We start from the raw sequence: 26,042 nt of genomic DNA on the forward strand, positions 1-26,042 counted from the left end.
TTGTTCTGTGACACAATGATCCCGTGAGGCCAGGAAGAATGGCAGGATACAGGTAGCGGAAGATTTGACTTGAAGCTTGGCAAATGGGTGCAAATCATTCTGAGAAACAGTTTATGGTTTGTCCCAGGTTCATCACTGCCCTGGGGAGACCTGATTTTGGGGGAGAATGGGTGGGTAGAGGTGAGGGTGTGCACAAGAAGCAGATCTCCTCAACCAGGGGGAGGGCAGTGATGTGGACAGGATTCCTGCATGTTATGAATGGCTGTAAGGGTCAAGCTGACCGAGTCCAGGTCCAAGGGAGGCAAGCACCTGCATGTATGATTGGGCCTATGTCCCCACTCTAGCCCTCTCTGGTGTAGAACATCTGCATGCTCTAAATTGGGTAATAGTGGATGTGACAGAGCTGCCCCACAGTAGTTTCACTATTTTGGCCTTCGGTGCTCAGGCTGTGCATTGGGACACACGGGCTGTGGGGCAGTCATAGAACTAAGAACCCAGAAGCACAAGGGCATCCTGCCCAGAAGGGGCATCCTGTGGGGGAAGTAGAGGTGGGAGAGCCAGCTAGGGCAGAATCCTCCAGGGTGTGGCTGGTTCTCCTCCCATCCTGACACCAGTTGTTTCTGTACATAAACAGCTTTCTGGGAAAGGAACCTTAGAAATGATTTAGGACGGAGCCCATTGTTCCTACAAGGAACAATGATTTCTGGACAGAAAAACTTCCATTCAGCACAGAACCTTGAATGATCATGTACCAGATGATAAATATGAATGGAACTTTAAAAAATAGGGGTGGGTGTTGTTGTCTTAGTGATGCTCACTAGCAATTTATTATAGAAAGTTAGTCGTGTCTATCACCATGTTGGAAATGTGGCCTGGGCAAGGCCGAGGGACTGCGGATGACTGCCAGAAGTGGTTGGAGAGGGAATGGTGTTTGAGTTGATCCTCTCTCCCCTCCTAAGACGTGTGCATCCACAGAGAGAAGCCCGAGTCTGCTCCCTCTTCCGCTCCCATAGGAAAGGACAGCGGATGACAGCGGCGGCTGCTGATTGGTCTGATGCAGTGGTTCTCACTGGGGCAGATTTCATTCAACCAGAAAACACTTGGCAATGTCTATCTAGAGACATCTTTGGTTGTCACGACTGGTGGGTTACCGGCCAGGAAGGCTGCTAAGCATCCTCCAGTGCACAGCTTCCCACAATAGAGAATTTCTAGCCCCAAATATCAGTGGTGCTGAGACTGGGGAACTCAGGTCTGATGTGATACAAATGGGCTTTTTAGATGGCGGAGGGTTGGTTCTCATGCCCATCATCTCAGCGTAGGACTAAATGGGGATGGGCCGTGGCTGATCTGTCATCCCTCACTGGTGGACCAACGCGGAAGAGGAGGTGATGAGAAGGTAAGGAAATCTGGGGGAGGGATGGGTGCAAATGGAGCATCAGGCCAACCTCTCAAGGGCAGAGTTTTCCATTGCGGAGTCAACTCTTACTTATTTAAAAAGCGATTTCCTTAAGCACATAATTATATGTTTATTTCCCTAAGGAACTCTTGAGGCAGAGGAGACCTGCTTAAATTATGGGGAGGGAGGCTGCACACAGGGCTTTAATGGGGTTAGAAAAATTTTCTGTCTCCTTCAAAGGCGGTTTGGGAGGAAGGGAAGGGCAGATTCCGCTCCAGTGCAGATGATGCAGGGAGGATGCAGCCAAAGAGGAAGGGAGGGGCAGAGACAACGAGGAGGTAATCTCAGAATGGATCAAAGGGGTCCAGCAAGTGGACCAGTCATGACTTTTTCTGCTCTGCCACCTTCACAGGAAAGCAAGCCTGTGGGCACCCACGCCCACCCATACTCACCCCTTTGGAGGAGGCTTTGGCTTTGCATCAAGACTCAGGATGCAGCAGGCTGTCGGGACAGGAGAGGGCGGGAGCCAGTGCCGTTTCTCCTTCCTCCCTTACACCCTGAATGCATGGGACTGTGGGTTTCTCCTCTTTGGGTGGGTATCCTCACCTGGGTGGGCAAGGCGGAGACTAAGAAAATAAAGTGGAGGAATTAAACCCGTGGATTTAACACAGAAGAAAACTGGTATGTGTTGTGTATCTTATAGTTTTTCTCTTGGTGAGATTTCAGCTGATATACCTTCTGTGCAAGGGTGTGTTGGATAATGTTGAGTTGGGTGTGTGGTAGTGAGAAGGAGAAATAGTGAGGAGAGATGGCTTAGTCCTGCTCTAGTCTAGGCTACAAGGGATAGGGTCTGGGGGCAGGGGGATCTTGACTACTCTCTCCCCTATGTCTCACAGATTTGGAAATAATAGGCATGGTTTCCAGAATCTAGAAACTGCTTTGATTGGGCTCTATCTGTGCCCATCTTCTCAGGAGCTGAGAGCTTCTGAGAGCAGGACTCATGCCTCATTCTGCTGGGAGCCTCCACATCTAATAGAGGCTGGTACATGCAGACACTCCATATGTACTTCACGATGAATTTTACCTTATTCAGTCCAGCCTGCCACAGTAGAAGAGCGAATAGGGGTTCAAGCAGTTATTACAGTAAAAAGTGTCCATTTGGTTAATGTATACTACTCATCCCATCTCAAGTGTGGCATTGATGGCAGGATGGGGTCCAAAAGAGGAGAAATGAAGATACCATCTGAGAAACATGATCAAGATTCATAGCCCCAGAGCTCTTTATTTATCAAATATCCACTGTGCATATTCACCCAAACTGCTTGTTCTAGCATTCAATGACCTGAGGTTGGGGCAGCCTGATGGGCTACAAGTCCCATAGGAGCTGAGCAACACCCGAGGCTGGCAGAAAACGCCAACTCCAGGGGAGATGGAGACAGTGACCGTCTATAAACAGGACATTCAGGCCTGCTTTGCTCTGAGAAGGGCCAAGCTGACATATGGGGGGCAGGTTGGACTGGACTGAGAGGTTGTATCAACAGAGGCGCTTCTTGCCTGTGAGTGTTAGAGACCTGGGGATACTGGGCAGCTGGGCTGCCAGGGATTTGCATCCTTTCATTGACCAGTTCTCTGGAAACCCTAGCCCATATCACAGGGAATGGACCTACAGCATTTCTGCATCTTTAAGAAGATGTGTGTTGCAGTCCTGGCCCATCCTTCTACTTTCTAGAAGTGGGACCTTGGGCCTGAGCTTTAGCTACCTCATGCAAAGAACAGGGGGGATCTTTGCCTTTCTTACCCTACAGGGCTAGCATGAAGTTCAAATAAGTTGATTTGTGAGAGCGCTTGGTCAAGTGCTATGCAGGGTGAGCTGGTTCTGACAAGTTATTTATTCAAGGAAGCAGCACACTTCTTCCCCTTTCAATGGGGCCCCAGCCCCCTGTCAATCAGGACCTGCCTTCAGGAAGGGAGATTTCAGTTCAGTGGGAGCCAAAGGAAGCCGGAGGGCTCAATACTTAGACCACTTCCCTTCGTCTCTGACCCCATTTTCCACACAGGGCAGGAGAATGGGGCTTGGCAGAAGAGTGCTGAGACCCCTTATTTAGTTCTCTGGTAGAACTGGAAGACTGCTTTCTCTTGCTCATAGGTCTCGATGGAGCCAGGTCGCAGGCGCCGGACTTCCGCGATGGCATCTCCCGCAGCCAAGCCTCGCTCCTTCACCAGGTAACAGGCCAGCATGGTGCCAGTGCGTCCAAATCCCAGGGCACAGTGCACTGCCACAGCCTGTGAAGAGCGAGCTCTGTGGGGTGGTGCTTGATGTCTTCCCCAATACTTTCCTGCCCCCATTAAGCAGGACCCTTCTCCCTCTAAGTCTCAGACCTCTGTGAGCAAGAAGAGACATCAAAGTTATTATGGAAGGGTGTCCTTGTATCTGGGTGGCTCTGAAGTGGCTGGTTCCAGAGATGGGCTCCTTACCTGCTTCTCTAAACCCCTCTGCCTATGTTGTCCAACACAGAAGCCACCAGCCACGGGGTGGCTACTGAATACTTGAAATGTGGCCAGTCCAAATTGAGATGGGATATAAAACATATATCAGGGTTTGAAGATGCAGCAGGAAAAAGAATGGAAATATCATGAATTATTTTATATCGATTATATTTTGAGATAATATTTTTGACTTACTGGGTCAATGTTAACAAAAATAATATCACCGGCTTTATTTTGCTTTTTTTTTTTTTTGGCAGTATTGGGGATTGAACCCAGGGGTGCTCTATCCCTGAGTTATATCCCCAGCCTTTCAAATATTTATATGGAGGCAGTCTCACTAAGTTGCCAAGGCTGGTCTCGAACTTGAGATCCTCCTGCCTTAGGGCTCCTGAGTAGCTGGGAACATTTTTTTTTTTTTTTGCAACTTAGTGAGATCTGATCTCAAAAATAAAATATATATATATATAAAGTATTGGAGATGCAGCTCAGTGGTAGAATGTATCTGGGTTCAATCTGCAGCACTGCAAAATGAATGAATAAATATATAAATAAATAAATGGCAGATGAAATTAATTTTGGTAATATTAACCCAGTAAATAAAAATATATTTTAATAATGTGGATGCTAGAACATTTAAAATTACAGATGTGTCTCCATTATATTTGGACAGCACTGTTCTAAAAAAGGGCAAACGGTGCCAGCTTCAACCCCCGCGTATCCCAAGGAGGCTCATCAGTCTCCTTCTCCCCTCCCCAGAGTGACTGGTTCCCGGTGACTTCTCTGTCCTCCAGGGCAGTTCACACCACTGGGCTCTCTTCACTCCTCCCATTTAGGCCCTGCCCCTCTCAGCCTGGCTTTTTGTCTGACGGCGGCGGGAGTCTCCAGGCCCCCGGGTCTTATCTCTGGCTCCGCCCTCGTCCCCAGCAGACCGCTGCCCTCCCTGCGCTGACCCTGCCCCCACTGACCTCTCCCCGGCCGTTGGCCTCGTCCACGATCTTCACGAAGCGGTCGATTTGGTCGGGGGCCGGCGGGCAGAAGTCTGGGATGCGAAATCGGTGCAGCGTGAGGTCCGGACAGCTGTCGCTGTGGGGGGGCCCGCGCTCCGTTAGGGACACCAGATGCCGCACGCCCGAGTCCAGCAGGAACTGGTAGTGGGCGGGGAGCCGCGGCAGCGCCAGCCCCGCCAGCCGGCCCGGGAGCACCCAGGAAAAGTTGGGGGGCTGCACGCCCATCGCTGGGGAAGGGCACAGGGCAGCGGGTCACCAGGGTTTACGCCGGCCCTTCTGGCTCCGCCCTCTTGTCGCGAGCCCTTTAGGGACCGAGAAATCCGCCACCTGCCGGGAACTAGCGCCAGGAGGGGCCTGGTGGTCCGCGGGGCACCGCCCCCGGTGACGTTCCCCTCTGCGGAGGAGGATTGGCCCAGCCGCGGGGGCGGGGGCTGGACTGCTGACCCTGCTCCTCCCGTCCGCGCAGCGGCCCAGACGGAGCCGGGCATGGACGGGTGGGGTGTTCAGCGAGGCGGGCTGGCTGCAGCCGTGCGCAACTCGAAAATCAGGGGGCTGGGGTGGGGGCTCAGTGGTGGAGCGCTTGCCTGGGGTGAGGTCCTGGGTTCGATCCTCGGCACCACAAATAAATAAATAAGTAAAAAATCCACTGACAACTACGTGCATATAAAAAGAAGAAAACCTAGAACAAATTAATTGCTTTCTGTAAATGAAGCCACCCGGGGTCAGGCTCTGCTGCTCCCTGGTGGTGCTTTGGGGTTACTGCACCGCTGGCTACCCGCCCCTGCCTCCTTAAGGACACGACCTCGACTTACTTTCCCTTTTATTATGATTATTTTTCTTTTATTAGTGCATCATAGTTCTATATAACAGTTGGGTTCATTTTGGCAAAATAGTACATGTACGGAATTTAACATACTCCATTCAGTCCCCGTACCCTCCCCGCTTTCCTTCTCCTCCCTCTCCCTATTTTCCTTCCTGATTGGTGCTTTATAGATGCACACGGAGGTGGAATTCGCTGTGGTTTATTTGTACATGCATATAGCGTAATTTCATCAAATTCATTCTGCATTTTCTCTCTTTTCCTGTCCCTCCTCCCTCCCTCTCAATCTCCTTTTACTCCACTGATCTTCCCTATATCTTTATTATATCTGACCCCCCCTCCCCCTTTTCTCTCTCTAGCTTCTGCATATGAGAAAACGTTCAAATCTGGATTTTCTGGGTCTGGATTATTTCACTTAGCATGATACGCTCCAGTTCCATCCATGGGACTTAGTTTCTTTACAGCACATGCTCAAGGGTTTAAGAGATGACACATCTACTTCTGGGCTGGGGAGGACTCACTCCTCCAATGACTGATGAGTCATTGTCAGAGACTTCTTGGAACTCTCCCAGTAAAAGGGAATTAACTCAAGGGTGGCGGGGCTGCCAAGTGACACTCTGAAATCTTACCCAGGGCAATATAGTAATAGTAACAACAGCCAGGAACATAAGAATTAACATCTATTGAGCATTTACTATGTGACAAGTACTCGCCTCAGCTTTAGGTATCTTAACTCATTTAGTTGGCACAATTTTAAGTGATCTAATTAGCCCCATTTTACAGAGGAGAAAACAAAGGCACTGTGAGATTAAGGAAGATGACCAGTATAAAGTATTTAAAAACACAGTACTGCTTTCTAAAATGAAGCAGAAAATATGTCCTTTTCATATAATCCATCCAAACACACCTCCAAACATTATCTGGTTTAAATACCTGTGGGTTTTCTTAGGTTTTATTCAGAATCCATATTTCTTCATATTTTAAGGTTTCCAGGTACCCTGGGCAAACCAAAGATTATCAGTGTTGTTCTTATGGGGTGGTGACCTAGATCTGAACATGGTATCTCAGCTAGCATCTGAACAGTTTATATTTTCATTTGAATGATGGGCTTCTAATGAGGCAGACTACCCATAAATATGAAAAAGTTAATCCTCTTTTAATTTGCTCCACGTACCAGGTCCTGTGCCAATTGCTTTCTGGAAGAAGCACACATGGACGGTATTTGTACATATTCTTTGTGTATGAATAACTTGAGGCTTAGCACAAGTTGGTGTCCCTAACGGAGCGCAGGCCCTCCCCCCCCAGCGACAGCTGTCCGGACCTCACGCTGCACCCATTTCGCATCCCAGACTTCTGCCTCTAGTCCAAGGTCCACAGGAACCCAGATTGGCCAAGGACACATTGATCCAAGCCCAGGGTACTTGGCCATGGAAATGTACTTCCCGCCCTCTGCCCCGCCTATTCTTGACACACACATTTGACCAGTTAGTCCTCTGGCTCTGGCAAAATGAAAAGGATTTCTCCTTCTCCAAAGTTCAAAGTTTGCTGTGACTCAGTGGAAAATACACTTCACCATTTATCCAGACAACCACTCTCTCAGGTTCCACGAGCTGCCGGATCTCCCCTTTTCTCTCCTTCCATACAATCAGGGCCTGATTAAGCCCTTCCTGTTTGCACTCCCATTTCCTACAAAACTCCCTACGGATCTTTCTAGCCTGCCCAATCCATTCATTTTCCCCCTTCCCCCTGTGGCCTGTGCTCCTGTGCCCCTCCTTGCCCCCTTGATATCCAGCTCAGACTCTGTCTTCTCCAGAGGAAAGCCATTTTTGTGGGGGAGTGGGGAGATGGAGGGACAGAGATTCTCTTTTTCCCTGTCCTGCAAACAATTACCTTCCATCTTATGTGACTCTTTGTGGTGCTAGAAACACCGCCACCCATCTGCCAGTACCTCCCTACAGAAAGGCCAGTTAGCGCCCAGTTTAGGAATTCTTTCCTCCTCCTTCCAGTACACCCATGGGTACCTCCCAGGGTCCCTGTGGGAACTATGTCCCATGGTCAGGTTCCCATTTAACTTTTTCCTTCGCCCTGGGGAGTCTGAAACTTGAAGGCAAACCCTCTTTGATCATGTCATGTCCAGGACCTCACAGCTGACAATGTATTATAAATGTCACACCCATACACAATACGACCTTCTACCCTCTCTCCTCTGCGTAGGGTCCCCTGATCCTCAGAAAGGTTTAGACTCTCTATCCCACCTTGTCCTGTACAAAGGCCCTCCCAGGATGGTATTATTTCACTGGTGGTGGGGGCCGGTTACCTGCTTGCACAGGAGACAAAACTTCCACACACATCTTTTAGTTCCCCCATAAAGTGTGGAGCCTGATGCATAGTGCTCAAAAATGTTAAATAACAAATGAGTAGGAAATAAATAAGTAAGTAGAATGCACTGGCAAGATCGTGAATGTACACTTCTGAGTGTGAATGTGCGTCTCGAGCACAACGTGGTTCCTTTTGATTGCATGAGTTCAAGGACTGTGTTAAGTGTCGGGCAGCGCCTCTTTGAGGTGTGCATTTTAACATGTCAGTATGATCCTGGCTGAGACCAGTTACTTTGTAAAAAGGGATAAATAAGCCTTTTACATTTAATTTAATTTGTTTTAAATCAAGCATTGCTCCATGGTGTGTATGTGTAGGACGGCCTGTGGTCTCTGTGTGTACGTGAATGTGTTGGGGGGACATATTCCTGGAGAACAATTTGTGGACACTGATGATGGGTTTAGTCATAAGCTGAAGTGGTTTCTCTGACTTCAAGGAATTTGCAACATACTCGGAGGGAGGGGATTTAGACTCAGATATAATTATTCCCGGAACATATAATAAGGACTAACTTGCTCATCAAAGCAATTGTCACTCTCTGGAAATCAGATAATAGATATTAAAAAGCTAATTGTGCAGTAAAAATAACAAGCATGAAAAGAAGTCAGGAGGGGGAAAGGTAAGTTTGGGTTGGAAAGATCAGAAGTCTTCTGAAGATGGGATCTTCATTTCCCATTTTGTTCTCTGTCCGCTGAAAAGCTCAATGGAACAGTTTGGGGGCTTTCTTAGCTTCCCCTTCACCAGCCGATAAGAATGTTTTGACCTAGTCCTGGTTCATGTTGAGGCCCCAGTTCTCTAACAGGTTTGAGATGAAGTTAGACGCAGAGGCCGCCTTTCTCCAGATAGGACCCTGTGTCCAAGGTGGAGGATTGCTTCAGTCTGGGTTCCTGTGGACCTTGGACTAGAGTCAGAATTCTGTGTTCTGCATGTTCTGATTTTTCTGTGTCTAAACACATTTCTCTTGGGGCCCCAAATGATCTGGAAATTAGACCTAAGGAGAAGGAATGGAGCCTCAAAGGTGGCTCCCAATGAGCATCTCATGTGTTTCCCACGTGGACAGGGCCAGATTCTGTAACCAGCAGGGTATCATGGATGTGATAGCACATGACTGCCTAGGTTGGGTCATAAAAGACTTTGGTTTTTATATCTTGTTCTCTCTTGGGAGGAGCTGCCATGGGAAAATCTTGGGAGGAAGCCACCTTCCATGTTGTGCAGACATGGAGATATCTCTGCAGCGGGGAACTGAAGGAAGCTTCTTTCCAACAGTCAGGGGTGAGTTAACTATTTTAGCAGTGGATCCTTTAGCCCCATCAAGATTTTTAGATGACGGGCGCAACATCTTGTTTACAATTATAATGTCATGGATTCCCAGAGCAAGAACCACTCAGCTAAGCTTTTCCTGAGTTCCTTTCTCCCAGAAATGGTGAGGTTAACACCTACTTATTGTTTCAAGCAATCAATTTTTGGGGTAATTTGTTATGTAGCAATAGGTAACCAATGCAGATAAAAATATCCAGTTTGAAGGAAAGAAGAGAAATAAATCTCAATACACTCAAGAAGTGAAATAAAACACAGACAAGTTTAATTTAACCAGAAGGAGTTACACTATTAGCAAATTATGGTCAGAGTGTGGGCGTGAGTGTGTGCATGTGTGGTGTTTATGTGTGTTTGTTGGAGTGTTGTGATGGGTCAGTGCAAATTTTCCACATCTGGAAAACCTTGCTGGGTAGGGGAACCAACCAGTATAGTTTCAGTATGAGTTTTCTATCTTCTTTTCTTTTTTTGTGTGTATGGTGTTGGAGGTAAAGATCCATATGGTATTCTGTATGGTTAGCAAAGATACACAGATTATTTAATAACTGGTCATGGAATAGGAAGAGAACAATTAGAACACAGGCTTTACCAATCAGAACGGTGTCTATAAAGGAATAATGGAGCTCTGTCTGTTGGATGCACGTTGGCCTTGGGTGTAGAGGTTCTGAAATGGGATGGGTGTGGCTGGATCACCTTGAGCATTTTAATATAGGTCTTTCCACAAGATGGCACTGATAGCTTTTTGTTGTTTCCCTCTCTCTTTTTCTATCTTGTTGAATAATGTGTGATTTGTCTGTGGTTACAGAACGTTCCATAACTGAGATCTCACAATTACTAGTTGATTTTTTTTTTTTTGGTACTTTTCACAATTTCACCTTTAGGGCGCTTACAATCATTCCCACGGAAACTGTGAGCTGGGATGTCAGGTGCTGCTCCTTTCCGCCAGATGTTATCATTATGAGAGCCGAAGATGGGGGAGGAGTTGGAGACCAGGTTTTGATTTCTGAAAAGCCATTCAACAAAGACAGGGGGAGAGCAGAATGGGGGGTGGCACTCAGGTGACAGCCACTTTTGCCCTGAAGACCATTTCGGTGGACTCTCCTACTTCTCTTCATGTTGTCCTGAGCTCAGATGAGTCTCAGCCCAACTGGCACTTTGATTTCAGCCTGTTCAGACCCCAAGCAGAGGATCCAGCGAACCTGTAGCTGAACTTCTTACCCACAAGACTGTGACATAATAAGTGGATATTTCTTTAGCCACCGTTTGTGGCAATTTGTTATGCATCAATAGAAAACTTTTCCAGATGCCCTTAAATACTGACTTTATTTTCTTATCTTTAATATGCTGGTTACAATAGTAAATAGCCCTAAATCACCATATTATTTCCCGTCTCTTTGCTTTAAGTTTTCTAATCCCTAAAACAATAGAATACATAGGTTTGTTTTCCAGTGCAGATGAAAAACAAAAACAGAATCAATGAAGCTCAGAGATTGTCAGTTTCTTTTAGCCAACTTCCCAGACTCCTAGCTGTTCCCCCAATCGTGTTTTGACCAGTGCTTCTGGAGGTATGATCTACAATTGGCATCACGTGGGAACATGTGAGAAATGCAAAATCTCAGAGCCCATCCCAGACCCGTGGATTCCCTAAGCGATTGGTATGTCCACCAACATCTGAGAAGTTCTCAGGTAAGACTGGGAACCCCACAGCTCTTTTTCCTCTTCTTCTTGATGGTCATTGATAGTACCCCAAACATGGCCTGGTCACAGAGCTGATGACCTGGAGATCCCCAGGTGTCTTCTCTCTGGAGCTGAGATGCTTTGGCTGAGCGGGACTGTGGCAGAAGAGCCCATCAGTGGAGGGAGAGGTCTGAAAACCACCTAATTGGCCTGGATGGAAGCCCAAGGACAATTAGAAACACCTAACCGTCCCTGATTAGAACAATCTATTGGCTTTACCTACTGGTTAGAGAGATGTCCAAGAAAAACACGCGTAAATGTACATGTGCCTTTCCTGTTTTTGTTCCAAGGAAGGGCTTGGTTCCTCGGTTTCCTTTCTGGAGGAATGCTTGAAATGTCACTCCCTACTCTTTCCACCTTTTCCAGGCACAGCAGAAACTGCCCTGGTCATTGTCCTCCATTGTAAGTGCCTCCATCTTCCCTGGGGAAAAGAGGAAGGAGCCGCAGACGGCCTCCTGCCACACTACCTTCTCCTCTCCTGCTCCACAGCTGACCTTCTCACCCAGTCGCCATCCTTCCAGAATTTCTCCAGGACTGCTCACCTCTGTGGATCTCTGGTCTGGTCCCCTCCATTCCGGCCTCTACCCATTTCTCCTCTGTGCAGCCCTGCGGACTTCACAGAGCACAGATCTTACTTTTCCAGTTCTTTTGTACTCCTTACTGTCTTTAAGAGAAAGCCCTTATGGGTTTGTGTTTATGGGCTGGCATACAAAGCCCTGTGGGTTGACATCTTACTTTTCTCGTCAGCCTCATCTCTTTCCTCTGCAACAATACATGTCCCCTTCACACTGAGCAACATTAGGGTTGTCTGATAAACAGAGCTGTATCACACACCTTTGCCCATGCAGTGCCCTTCACCTGCCCTATGCTTATCTTTTTTTAAAAAAAATATTTATTTTTTAGTTGTAGGTAGACATACAATATCTTTATTTCATTTTTTTTTAATAAGGTGCTGAGGATTGAACCCAGTGCCTCATGAGTGTTAGGCAAGCTCTCGACCACTGAACCAAAACCCCAGCCCCCTATGCTTATCTTTAGCTTCCAGAAGGATCTCACCTTCCTCAAGGTACACTGTGGGACCAAAATACTTTTTCTAGGAAGACTTCTCTGCTCTCTTACATATATGTTTTGTGATTCTGTTTTGAGGTTCCATAATATTGCTATTGGAACATGTATTCTATTACATATCTAAAACATTTAAAGCTCTTATTTCAGTATTATACAAATAATGAATGTTTGTTGCAAAAGCATGAAGATACATGTACATAAAACAGAAGAGCAATGATTACCTACCATCTGTTTACAGGCCATGACATTGAATTAGGAAAAAAGAAGCGCTCTGTGTTTTTCAGGTATGGAGGAAAGCAGGGTAGAAATACGAGGTCCACCTGTTGGATGTGCTGCTTAGCAAAAGTCCTAGGTGATCTTAGCCTGCAGTGCTTAAATGATGAGCTCTGAAAGGCCTCATCTGGGAACTAGTCTACTGTAAATCTCAAGAACTTCTGGAGAATTCTCACCAATGATCTCAGTCTGCAGCACTAATGGGGGCAGTTCTCAAGAAATTCACCTGGATGCTGTTTTGACCCTCTTCTTTGAGATGTCCCATGAGTGTCTCTTATGGGCACTCAAAATAAACGGTGAAGGGGGTTTTGGAATTATTGCACTGCATCTTCTCTGTGGTGCAGAGAACTTAGAGATTAATGGCACTGATGGTAAATTTACGGGAGACCATTCACCTAAAGATAACCACGTTTTGGTACACCACCTTTCAACGTATCTGTGTGTACGTGTGCATATATATATGAATAATGTACATATAAAACTCCCTTTAATGTGCTCTCTCTGTCTGTATAGCTATATACATCTCTCTCCTCTGGATCCTGGAAGGTTTAATGAACTTGCTTTTCAACTTTTGAGAGCCAGGATTCCTAGCACTCACTTGATGACACCCTGGAGTGTCTTCATTTATCTCAGGGGGTGCCTTGAAATTCACAAAACGAGATTAATTTAAATTCATTTTCATTTAAAAAAGTAAACAGACATTATATAGTAATTACAGGTACAAGTGTGTGTGTTGAAATCAAACTAATAAATGCTTGCCTTGGAGAGAAATGAAGAGGATGGGGGGTGGGGTTGGAAGGGACTGTAAAGGTGGGTTAGTCTGAGTCTTTTCTAAAACATCCCTGCTCTCCCCTGACTTCCAGGTTGGTGTTTCCCCCAAACTAATCGTGTCTCTCGAACTGGGAGTCAGGAATGTTGTAAATGAACGCTCCCAATACGCAGGTCTGTCTTCTCTACCTCTCACAGCTCCTGGCATACAGCAGACCCTCAGGAAACGTGTTTTGATTGGTTCTGCGTTGGGGCAGGATGTATCGGTGGTGACTGGGAAAGGTGCCTGACACAGGAGAATCCCAGCTTTGCAAGATTGGGTGACATGACATATCTGCTAGTGGTGTAGGTAGTAATCTAGTTGAGTTACAGGAGAATACAGAGTCCAAGGGGAGACAACCCAGGGGAGAAGGACATGGGCTGAGAGGTTGCTGGCCGTAGGTGTCTGGCTAGAGGCATCTGAAGTTGCCTTCCCATCAACAATTCATGTGAATCCCCAAAAAGTTTGATAACTAATATCGAGGTGTATGAGCATCTGTGACTTAGCTGTCGAGGGTGAAGTCCCAAGACTATAAATGCTGTGAGGAATTCTGAGGTTTGCCTGAGACCATTATCTTTGAAGCAAAAGAGCTGGTGGTGGGTTCAAATCCTGACACTGTCATTCAAAACTACATTACCCCAAACACATTGCTTTACCCCTTAATGCCTCTCTCTTGAAAGTGGAGATAATCCTAGTGCCAACCTCATAGAGTTGTGAGGATTAAATGAGTTAATCCACATAAAGTGCTTTGAACAGTGTGCTTGGCAGAATGAGGGATGAATAAGCACTGGCTGTTGTTACCGTCATCATCAGGATCATCATCACAGAAGGATCTATGTATTTGGAAGGGCTGATTAGTAACTGTTTCTCATAGAGAGTGTACTAATGGCTCCTTCTGATCCCGGGGAATAGACTTGGAACTCCTCCTGCTGTCCTCTAGGTTGGGGTAGGAACATCGTTTGCTAGAACTGGAAAGTCAGGCAGAGGGTTAATTATATAGCAAGCAAGCACACAGAATAGAACCAATTTGCACCACATGCAAATTGAGTTCTCAGCGAATCCCCTTGTTACCCTTTGATGGGATATTCTGCTGCATGGGGGAAAATAGTGCAAACATACCTGGATTATTAGACCCACACTGGTAGCAAGGGAAGAATGTGTCTTTTGGCACAGAGTTTTATGGCCTATGAGTCCTTGAAGGCAAGATATCATGAATCAAATGCATTCATCATTACCCAAGACTATTGATGAAAAACCCCAACCTCTTCAGGAGAAAATGACTGATCGGAAGAGAGTCCCTGAGACCATTAAAACACATTCCTGATTCTCTTTATTTTAGTGAAAAACTAAATTTACCTATATCCTCACACGGGAAAGACAAATCAAGTCTAACATTTGATCTTAGCAAAATTCAAATACTGGGTTTGAAATGCCAGTAATTCTGTTTAATTCTTTTTTCTCCTGTGCAAATATGGGAGAATCTTCATTGTATGATCATTCAGATGTTCAAACAGTTATTTAGGATGGAAAAGTTTGCAAATTCCTACAGAATTTATTTCTTGAATTGCTGTGACCATAACAGATACAAGGTTGATGAATCGGAGTCATTTATTTGAAATTCATGATTCTCTAAAGACCTGTGGTCAGAAGAGACATTTATTTCACAGGAACATAGAAAGATGGTGAGAGAAAAACTCGTGTTTTATGTGGTATGGGGGATTGACTCCAGGGGAATACTATCACTGAGCTACATCCCCAGTTTTTTATTTATTTTTTATTTTGAGACAGCGTCTCACTAAGTTGCTGAAGCTGGCTTCGAACTTGTTATCTCTCTGCTTCAGCCTCTGGAGTTGTTGAGATTGCAGGCATGTGCCACTGCTCCTGGAAAAAAACATTTTTTTTTTTAATGGTTAGTTTTGTTTTATAGTGTTTTTCATTTCAAGACTGAAGTACTCTTAGTTTTTCTGGTCTTTTTGTTTTTTTAAAACTCTATCCACCCTCAATCCAATTAACAAATATATTCCAAATTTGCCTAGATGAATAAAATACTGCGCTATATATACTTGATTTGGAATACAGAAAAAAGCCCGAGAGTTACATTTTGGCACTGTAGGAGATTATTAAAGCAATGATCCTAATGGATCTTACCTCCTAGTATTCACATCCTAATCAATTCCCCTACTATTGGGCTCAGGCATGTGATTTACTCTGGCTAATATGACATAAAATAAAATTGATGAAAACAGAGGTTTGATAAGCACTTGCACATTGGAGCTTGTCCTACTGGAACCCAGAAACCACAAGAGTGTGAAGAATCCTGGAATTAAATACCATGTGGCTGGAAGGGCCAGCTGAGCCCAATCCCTAAGGATGTCCCAGATATATGCAGGTGCATAAATGATCCTAGGCATGACCAGCAGATGAATGATAATGAGAATTCAGAGAGTTGCAAGAAATAAATTTTGTTAAGATATTGTTTAATCTCAGGAATGAAAGCTGACATAAAATTGATACCCAGCGTGGTATGCTGCTATAACAAAAATCTCAACTCTGTGACATTGACTTTAGGACAGAAAGGCTGGCAGAGGGTGCAGGGGCAGCAACTAGAGTGTTAGCAGAGCCTGGTGACTTGAAAGGAAACTAGAGGCTGATGAAGGGCAAGTCACATTTTATAGTACAACTATTGGCAATACTGTCACCTCAGAAACTGGGAAAATAGAAAGTGAGCTTAATGAATGTTCCCGAGGATTTGGCTTAAGGAAATATCCATTTAGAACACTGAAGAGGTCACATAGTTTTTAAAAACTTTTACATAGTAGGATATAAGAAGACATAGATAAACCAAAGACCTATTCAATTTTAAGCAGAATTTAAAGTAAGTATGGAGGATTCAGGATGTGATAGATTGGGAAATAAAACTTTTTTCACATTTCCAGACTCTCCAACTGGCAAAAGATTTCTTCAGGTAAGAAATTTCCTCAGGGACCAGCAATGACCTGTAATCCCAAAGACTCAAGAGGTTGAGGCAGGAGGATCACATGTTCGAGGACAGCCTCAGCAAAATAGGGAGACTGTATCTCAAAATAAAAATAAAAAGGGTTGGGGATGTAGCTCAGTGGTGGAGTGCCCCGGGTTCAATTCAATCCCCAGTACTGTAAGAGATTATTAAAGCAATGACCCTAATGGATCATACTAGTACTGGGGTGGGGAGAAGAAATATTTTCAGGGTACAAATCACATCACTGCTCTGGCAAAAAAACTTTGTTACTACTCCAGAAGGACTTAAACTGATATCCACTAGACTCCCCTTGATACGCAAAAGGGCTTCTAAGAATTTGAAGAATTTTTTGCATAGCACCTTGCATAGCACCTTGACATGCTGACGAAGCAGAGGCTTGTCTTAGAAATGACTGTGGGTATAGCTTTTGCTTAATGTAGTGGACTATAACCTGGTATGTAGAAAACCCACCAAGTCTATAAGGTAATTGGACCTGTTTACACTAAATGGTGCACAGGAGATTCAAAATTCAAAGAGTCAGGAAGTAAGTTAAGAAAACGACTTAGCTGCAAATACAATCTGTTTTTATTATTTATTTTAAAAGGGAAATTTTTAAAAACACCTTCATTTTATTTTTATGTGGAGCTAAGGATCCAACCGAGGGCCGCACACAGGCAAAGCGAGCGCTCTACCGCCCAGCCACAACCCAGCCCCATTATTATTTATTTATTTATTTTCAGGATTGAACCGAGGGGCTGAATCTGGGCTTGGTTGTGAGACTTGCACATGTGAGAGAAGCCAAAGACTGAAAAATGCTTGTACTTGGGGCTTGTCCTCTTGCAAGTGGCCCTGAGATCACCTAATATGAAGAAGCCCGTTAGGAAAGACCACATGGAGAGAGAGACTCTGCTGCTTCAAGCTGCTCCTGTTTAACCTTGTCATGAGCTACACGTAGCTTTGTGTACGGGCTCATGCAAGATCAAGGGAAAGGTGGCCCAAATGACCCACAGAATCATGAGACAATAAAATGTTGTTTTAGCTGGGTGCAGCGGAGCTTGCCTGTAATCCCAGCAGCTCTGGAGGCTGAGGCAGGGGGAAAATAGGATTGCAAGTTCAAAGCCAGCCTCAGCAACTTAGTGAAGCAACTCATTGAGAGCCCATTTCTAAAAAAAAAAAAAAAAAAAAAAAAGGGGCTGGGGATGTGGCTCAGTGCTTTAAGCCATTAGCTTTGGGGTGGTTTATTCTGCAACAGATCTAGCTGTCCAGTGTCAAGCATCTATTTATATCTAATAAATGGGAGAATAGACGATGCTGTACACTTGGGTATCTGGATGACTGAAATTCCCTGTCTTTTAACAGCTTTGTGTAAATGATGAATAATTGATAGAGGAGTAAAGAATGTGTTAGAGGGTCCTAGAGCTAAATAATGGAAAAATCCCCCATGAATGTGTGGTAGAATAGAATGAGATCAGACTAGGAAACAGGAGACATGGGGCAAGTTCTCATTCTACAAGTCAATTTTGAGCAAGTCACTTAACTTCTCAAGTCCTTGTTTTTCTAATTGCGAAATGGGGCTTACATTGTCTATTTTTATGGGGTTACTATTAGGATTAACTGACAGAATGTGTCAAAGCACGCTGTGCAATCCCTGGTACACAGTCAGTGTTCTCTGTGTATTGATCTCTTTCTACTTGAGTTTGCTCGGTTCACCAAGCAACATGTCATGGGAGAGTCCATCGGGACATTGGTCCTGAGGCTCCATGGAACAGCAAGTTCAGGATCAGGAAAACTGGGCCCATGATCACAGGGTTAGGGACCAGTAAACCAAATCCAGAGAGAGGGCAAAAATTCTACCTTGATTTGCCTTTCGGCCTCTACGTGTGTGTGTGTGTGTGTGTGTGTGTGTGTGTGTGTGTGTGTTTTGTCTTATAAATACACCGTATCCTGTTTCAGTCTTTGGAATACTTGCCCAAAGAATTCGTCCTCAGTCTCATTTCCTCATAGTCCTACTGAAGAATCTCGTTTTATAAATTTTTGTTAAAATATGAATTCTATCCAGAAGTAGCATCAGTGACATGTCCCTGGCTGTTGTGATGTGGATCTGGAATGTCCACCAAAAGCCAATGTGTTAATGGTTTGGTCTGCTGCAATGCTGCCATGTTCAGAGGTGGGGATTTTGGGAAGTGATGGATCATGAGGGCTCTGACCTCATCAGTGGGGTGTGTCCTGAGGGATCTTGTCCCTGCTCCCTCCCTCTCTCCTTCCTGGCTGCCAGGAACTGGAAGGCTTTCCTCCAGCATACCCTTCTGCCATGATGTTCTGCCACACAGCAGGCCCAGAGTAAGGAGCCAGCAGACCACTAACTAAAAGCTCTAAAACTGTAAGCCATCATACCTCTTCCTTCCTTTGTGTTGTTCTTCTCAGGTTTTGGGTTGCAGAGATGCAAAGCTGACTGCCACATGGGCACAACCCAAGCCATAGAAAGGAAGATGTCACTTTGGTGAGGAAATGGTGACCTTAACTCCCTGACTCTGACGTGGCCAAGTGGGCAAAGGCAGTGTTTTTCACTCAGGTGGGACCATCTCCAAAGAGCAAGCAGAGGACCTAGTTGGGCACTGCACTAAGGAAATTTCCAGAACTGGGTGCAAGAGGAGCTTGTGGCCAGCCGGAAGGCACCCTGGGTGCCGGTGAGGTGCCTGCTTTAGTCTGTGCCCATTTGAATAGCGCCGACCTCACAGCTAGTTTGTAATAGCCAGAAATGATCACTCTGGTGCATTGGGAGAAGTGTTAATTAGCCCTGAAACATAAAATGCTCGGAAAAGAAGAAAAGTTGGAGATATTCCAGGACAGAGAATAAGAAATTTCCCTTAGGTGACTGTTCCTTACAGAAGGGAATTGAGAAGTGAATTCATCCATTATTAACACTCTCAAAGTGTGGACGACTAGTGGGGACTCTGGAGGAGCCCTTTATCAATGTCCTCGCTGATTTCCTGGTGGTCTAGGATGGAAGTCTTTGGTTTCCTCCGGTTGGGTTTCTGTTTGAACTTCCATTTGTTAGTGATTTTGATGAATCTGTCACCGGGCTAGGTATTTTATACGTATTTATCTATTTAAATCCTCACAACTGCCTCACATTGGAAATATTATTTCTTCCACTTTATAAATGGTTTTTGACTTAGAGATTTGGAAGCAGGTCTGCTTGACTTCAAGGGTTTCATTCATTTCCTGCAACATGGCGGTAGGCGGTAGGGCTGCTTCAGGGCCTTTAACTCAAGAACAACCACATCAGTCTTTGGGATAACAAGACTGTTTGCTGAGGGGGTCCTGATGTTACTTCCTCATGTAGCACTACTGATCAAAAAGCACCGAGTAAAGACTTCTTACAGCCAGGACTGCTCAAGTTCTGAACTAATCGGTGGTTAATTTGTTTATTCTTAATTTTGCCAGGGATGGAAACCAGAAACTCACACATGCTAAGCAAGCGCTCAGCCACACTTCCAGGCCCTGCCTCTTGCTTTTTTCTAAAGGACAGTATTGCTCTATCAAATCATAGAGTCATCATTTTGGTGGACTTTTTCATTTTAATGCTTTTATAAACAATAGTTCTACATCTTTTTTTGACTAATATTTTCTTTGAGGTACAGGCTGGATTTAGGTACACAATTATTTACTTGATCATGTTCGACTCTATGCTGTGTTGAAAAAAAATCAGGATATCTGAGACTGTGTATAAATTTAATAGATCTTTCTTTGGTCTTTGTGCATGGCAACAAGTAATGAACTGGCCTATCATCAGAGCTTGTCAGGAAATAGTTCATACAAACGGAATAGCTTAATCAAAGGAATTATGTACAAAGGTATAGGTAGGGTTGGAAAAAAACGTAGTACTTTGGGCCAACCATAGCAGGAAGACACTGCAAACCTACCAGCCCCAAGTGATCAAAGGAAGTGAAGGATTCCTGGAATCCAGAGAGTGTAACTCTAGGAGGAATGCTGTCAGACTTGAGCTATGCCCTTTGGTTAAAGAGTGCAGCTAAAGATGGTAGCCTGGCAGGGAGAGAGCTGGAGGGACAGGGACTTTAACCTTCTACTTCCCATCCTCTAATCTTGCATTGGTGCCTCCCATAGGCTGAATTTCTCTAGAAAGGAGAGGGCAAGGGATCTTATTGATGTGTCTTCTGTAAGTCAGCCTCCTGAGACTCAGAGCAAGCTGAAGAATGCCAGAAATTGAACTGGGAGGGTAAAGCTGAATACTCAGTGCAGCCTGGATATAAGATTTGGTAACTAATGCTTATGCACGCTCTGAACTTCAGACCCCAAGGAGCATTCCTGGGAATGGTCTGACAATGGATCAGATAATAATTCTAGTCTTTACAAAGCTGAACCGTGTCCTGTTGCTGCTTCTTCCAGTTCTTTTTAAATTGTATCTTAATGATTTAAAACAATTTGTACATGAGCTAGCTACATGCACCCCTATTCTAAGAAGTACAAAAATAACTATTCTCTATGCTGGTGATATAATTTTATTGTCACTAACCAAAAATGTCCTCTTTATGTTACTAGAAAACAGAGTGGCTTGAATTCAAATTTTCTAAATCCCAAATCGTCAGTTTTGGCAGATAATATTTGCAATTAAATTGGCTTATCTGTAATGATTATATATAGCCAGATAACTCTTTCAGCTGCTTAGAGGTACATTTTGCAACAATTTTTCTTTGATAGTTTCACTAGAAAAGGATGACACTTAAAACTAGGCATTTCTTGCCAAGTGTGGTGGCTCATACCTGTAAATCCAGCTACTCAGGAGGCTGATGCAGGAGGATTGCAAGTTTGAGGCCAGTTTGGGCAACTTAATGAGACCCTGTCTCAAAATAAACAGCAACAACAACAATAAAATATCTGGGGATGTAGCTCAGTGGTAAACTACCCCTGAGTTCACTATCTATTATCCAAAAGAAAAAAAAGAAACAGGGACATTTCTTGAGTGCACTGGGAAGCGATTAAGTGATTTAGGATGCAAATTCCTGACTAGACTTTGCTTTTTATAATCCAGCATCTGTTTGGTCTATGAGAACCATAGCATCCATAATTGTAAAATCCACAGTTCAACATTTTATATCATTAGTACAGCATCCTAGCATCCTATTGAATCTTGAATGAGGATCATAACTGTACTGTGGATATATTTTTATCACAACCACCTGTGTGCATGGCTTAGGAGCAAAAAGGCAACAGTAGAGCAAATTGCAATGATTCTTGGACAGCTACTCAGAAACTACAGGGGCTGAGTTTCCATTTTGGAGGGAATACACCACTCAGGCTGATTTATTCAATATCAGACAATAAAAGAAGACCCTCATGAACTCACCAGCTACATGTTTTTTTTTTTTTAGTTTTGTTTTGATCTTATTTTATTTGTGATCTCTGTAGCGAGGCAACTCATCAAGAATCAGAAACCCTTTCTTGGCAGGATAAAGGCAAATGAGCAAGGCTTTTTAATTTTTTTTTATAAACTCCTTGTAGAACTGCATTCACCTTTAAGAGAACGTGGATTCAGCAAGCTTTGAGAGCATAGGTACAGTGTCTTATCTAGGAGAAACACGAGTGGTATACCAATCCAGCTTTCCTGGAGTGTCAGCCCCCAAACCTACTCAGAACAGCTTGTGACTTCTTAGAGGTGCTGGAATACAATTTCACAAATGCTCTTTGTCAGGGGGATTAGTAAAATCTATTTAAAAATTAAAAAAAATTCAGATCAAAACATACAGCATTTGTACTTTGTTAGTAAGGGTTGACTTAACGAAAGCGTGACGGATGAACTTTGTAGCTTTGATTCAGTTTTCCTCACAGCTCTCTGGAGGGCAGAGTTTTCAGGCAGCAGTCTGAAGGGAAGCCTTGGTCTTGCTGGTAGACCTTCTGCTGAAGACCTCTACCTGGAGGAGGGAGACCACCTATTTGGGTCTTGGTTAGGAGCCTTCATCTTCTTCAGAGGAGGCAAACCTACTCCTGATGGGTTGATTTTTTAATTTGTATTAACTGTCCTTCCTTAGCAACGTGGATTTCATGCAGTTTGTACTCTTTGTCAAATATTAAAATTTGAACATGTCTGCCGCCCAATACCTATTCAAATCTTTTCTTTTTTTTTCAAATTTGTTTGTGATACTACAGATTAAATTCAAAGGTGCTCTACTGCTGAGCACACATCTCTACCCTTTTTAATATTTTTTAAAATTTTGAGACAGGGTCTAAGTTGCCCAGGTTGGACTTGAACTTGGAATCCTATGTCTTAGCTTCCTGAGTAGCTGAGATGACACGGGTATGCCACCATGCCTAGATGCCTAAAATCTTACGGAGGGAAGCAATTCTGATCGATCCCTAAGGGAGATATTGTTCTTTTGTTATTCTAGGGCAGCATTGTCCAATAGAACTTTCTGTGATGGTGGAAATGTTCTGTAATCGTGTTAACCAACATGGTAGTCACTGGCTATGTATGGCGATGGAGCATATGAAATGTGGCTATTGAAACAGAACCATATTTAAATGATTTCTTTATTTGAAAAAAATGTAATTATCATAAAATTAAATTCTATTTAATTAATTCTAACCAAATAAATTGACATTTAAATAGCCTTTGTAGTAGTGGAGACCATTTTTGACAGCAAAACTTTACATATTCTAAGTTTTATCCCTGGATCAAGTCAGACTATCCCTTCTTTGGTGTTCAAAAGAATGGTGCTGCCAGTTGCGTGGGTGAGCGCCTGTAATCTCAGTGACTCAGGAGGTTGAGGCAGAAGGATCACGACTTCAAGGCTAGCTCGGGCAACTTAGCAAGACCCTGCCTCAAAATAAAAAAAAAATAAGAGGACTGGTGATGTTGCTCAATGCCCCTGGGTTTCCTACTCAATACCCAAACAAACAAACAAACGAATAAAAACAAGGAATAGTGCTTATTCCTAGTGAATTGCAAGTTTCTCTTTTTATCATTAATGGTGGCTTTAAAACACGTTCTCACATTCTTGGACACTCCTCCATGAAAAGATGGAGACTAGTTGCACTTCCTTTGAATATAGGTACGTCTTCGAGGCTGTTTCTAGTAAATAGAATGTGGCAGAAGTGATGCTGTGTGACTTTTGAGGCTAGCTCATAAAAAGTGATAAAGCCTGCCCGGCTCTCTCCCTCTCAGCCTGAGCAGCCATGTACAACCTCTGGCAGCCCTTATGCTACCAGGCTCAAGGCACATGGAGTGGCCACTGGAGATAGCAGGAGAGGACCAGTTGTTCCAGCTCCAGCTGTTTGAGGCTTCCAGGCTCGGGTTCCATATTATTCCAGACCCAGTCACCATCTGACTGCAGCACTGTAAGAAACCCTAGGGGAGAAGTGCTTAGCTGAGCCTGGTCAATTCCCATTGAGATAATAATGAATAATTGTTATCATTTCAAGCCGCTATTTTGAGTTTTCTGTGCAGCTATAGATAACTGGAACCCTTCTGTGTGAAAGGGTACTGCAGGAAATAGTTCCCTGGTATAATCATTGTTGGGGGGTTTGAGCACCAAGTCTTCTAACATCAGTTTCTGTTGGATTTTAATATCAGGAAGAGCTGTATTTTCTTGATCAACCAATAAGCTCTTGCTTTGATACTCTTTGCTTTGGTTTCTAGGAAACTCAAAGCTGAATTTACCCTACCTTTGAAAGTAAACAGGAGCATAGGAAACTTATTTCTGTGTCGAGTCTTCCCTTGGCTTTATCTTACTATTCCTGACCTTTTTCCTTCTAAAAAAAAACATCTCACAGCTCAGAGGTAGAGCACTTACCTAGCACGTGTGAGGCACTGGGTTTGTTTCTCAGTGCCACATATGAATAAATGAATAAAATAAAGGTCCATCAACAAATAAAAAAAATTTAAAACAGACAAACCAATCTCACTGTAGTATACATATTATCAGACCCCTTCAGAAAATAAATGCAAGTAATGTTGGGCCCTTGCTGAATCAAAGTGAGGTGTAAGATCATATAGGGGTACTTAACAATGATTGCCAGGTTAGTTCTGGTATTTTATGAATCTCCAATGGCTCTAATTTATAAGAGGGGATCTGAGAAGTGCAGTTCACTATCTAAGTGAACAGAGATAGCAAAGAGCAAGAGCTCAGCCTAGGTGAAGCTCTGTCTTACCATTCATCCACTGGTAGGATACCCACTGGTCAGATAGCCTGTCTGCCTCTCCCCTACTCTCTCCTTTCTTCTCTTCTCCCTTTTTCTCTGTTGTAACCAAAAGACCTGACAAGAGCAGTTTTAGAAGAGGAAAGGCTGATTTGACTCTCATGGTTTCAGAGGTCTTAGTCCATGAGAGACCTGGGTCTGAGGTCATGGTGGAAGGGTGTGGCAGAGGAAAGCATTTCAGGATGTGGAGCCAGGATGGGGAGAGAAAATGAAGGAATGGGAAGGGAGTGTTGAGAGAGTTGTCCTCTTATCAAGGACAATTGTCGAAGTCCGGCTGCAGCAAAATAACCGGGGGAGTGACGAGCAACTTGTGTACATTGATACAGCAGGAGTGGGAGCCGTTTATTTTAGGACAACAGAGGTATTTATACATTCCACACAGCTTATCTTAATTAGCATAAACTAGATACATCAGTCAACCAATAAGGAATCTCCACACTTAATGGCTCGCTGGCGTTACTTCACAAACCACTCCCTCTGGCAATATGCCAGGCGCCATCCAGACTCGTTTACAGACTCTAACAGACAATATATACCATAAAGATGTGCCCAATGATCCACCTCCTCCAGCCATACCCTACCTGCCTATCGTTGCCACCCAGTTAATTTCTGTCAGGGGATGAATGCACTGATTAGGTTAAAACTCTCATAACCCAATCACTTCACCTCTAAAATTTCTTGCATTGTCTCACACATGAGTTTTTTTTTTTTTTTTGGGGGGGGGGTGGTGCTGGGGGAGGATACTTAATATCTAAACCATCACAGGAGTTCTATCTTGCTCAGGCTGATCTTGAACTCATGATCTTTCTGCTTCAGCCTCCTGAGGAGTTGGGGTTCCTAGCAAGTATTACTGGGCCTGGCTCAGGTAGTGTGTTAGTCAGCTTTCCATCACTGTGACAAAGGAGGTAGGGAGGTATGAGGGAGAAAAACTGATCAAATTATGTTTTTATGTCTATTAAAAAATATGCCACAATGAAGTCAACCATTCTACATAAATAATACACACCTGTAAAAAATACCTGAGATAAATGTGAGGCAAGCATGATGATACCTGATAAAAAGTGAGGCAAGATTTATTTTGGCTTCTGGATTTGAAGGTTTCAGTGCCAGGTCACTTGGCCCCATGGCTTTAGACCTCTGGTAAGGCAGAGGATCAGGGTGGACAGCCCATGGTAGAGCAGAGCTGCTCACCTCATAGCAGCTGGGAAGGAGAGAGAGAGAGAGAGAGAGAGAGAGAGAGAGAGAGAGAGAGAGAGAGAGAGAGAGAGAGAGGTGTGTAAGGGGGCAGGAGGGAAGGTGAACCCTTCCGGGGTACGCCTCCAGTGACCACCTGCATCAGCCACATGCCACATGTCTACAGTTATCACCCAGACAGTCCATTCACACTAGGATACCTGATTAGGTCACAGCTGTCACAATCTCATATTTTACTTCCAAACATTTCTGCATCAATGCAGGAGCTCTGGGGGACACTTCATATCCAAATCACAATACAAGGCTATTACAGGCAGCGATTCTTTACCAATTTTGAGCCTGGTTGC

General features: G+C 44.3%; 2 protein-coding genes across 11 annotated transcripts in view; one reads left to right on the forward strand and one right to left on the reverse strand.

The window, feature by feature from the left end:
- The first annotated feature begins 960 nt into the window (after window positions 1–960).
- LOC110599556 (C-reactive protein) overlaps window positions 961–26,042 on the forward strand; it is a 153,835-nt gene continuing 128,753 nt past the window's right edge. For 2 of the 10 annotated variants that reach the window (XM_078027200.1, XM_078027201.1), the window contains exons 1-2: window positions 982–1,396; window positions 3,543–3,619. The gene's annotated coding sequence lies outside the window, so the exon portion shown is untranslated. Of the gene's footprint in view, window positions 1,397–3,542; window positions 3,620–26,042 lie in introns of all 10 variants that reach the window. The other 8 variants (XR_013428147.1, XR_013428151.1, XR_013428145.1 and 5 more) reach the window with 7 other exon arrangements.
- Window positions 3,268–5,284, reverse strand: Dusp23 (dual specificity phosphatase 23). The gene is made up of 2 exons (XM_078027203.1): window positions 4,849–5,284; window positions 3,268–3,679 (listed from the first exon to the last, which is right to left on the reverse strand). Exons 1-2 carry the CDS (start codon window positions 5,113–5,115, stop codon window positions 3,494–3,496), a joined length of 453 nt encoding a protein of 150 aa, XP_077883329.1. The 5' UTR covers window positions 5,116–5,284; the 3' UTR covers window positions 3,268–3,493.

The sequence above is a fragment of the Ictidomys tridecemlineatus genome, chromosome 11 (genome assembly GCF_052094955.1).
Source record: "Ictidomys tridecemlineatus isolate mIctTri1 chromosome 11, mIctTri1.hap1, whole genome shotgun sequence".
Taxonomy (NCBI): Eukaryota; Metazoa; Chordata; class Mammalia; order Rodentia; family Sciuridae; genus Ictidomys; species Ictidomys tridecemlineatus.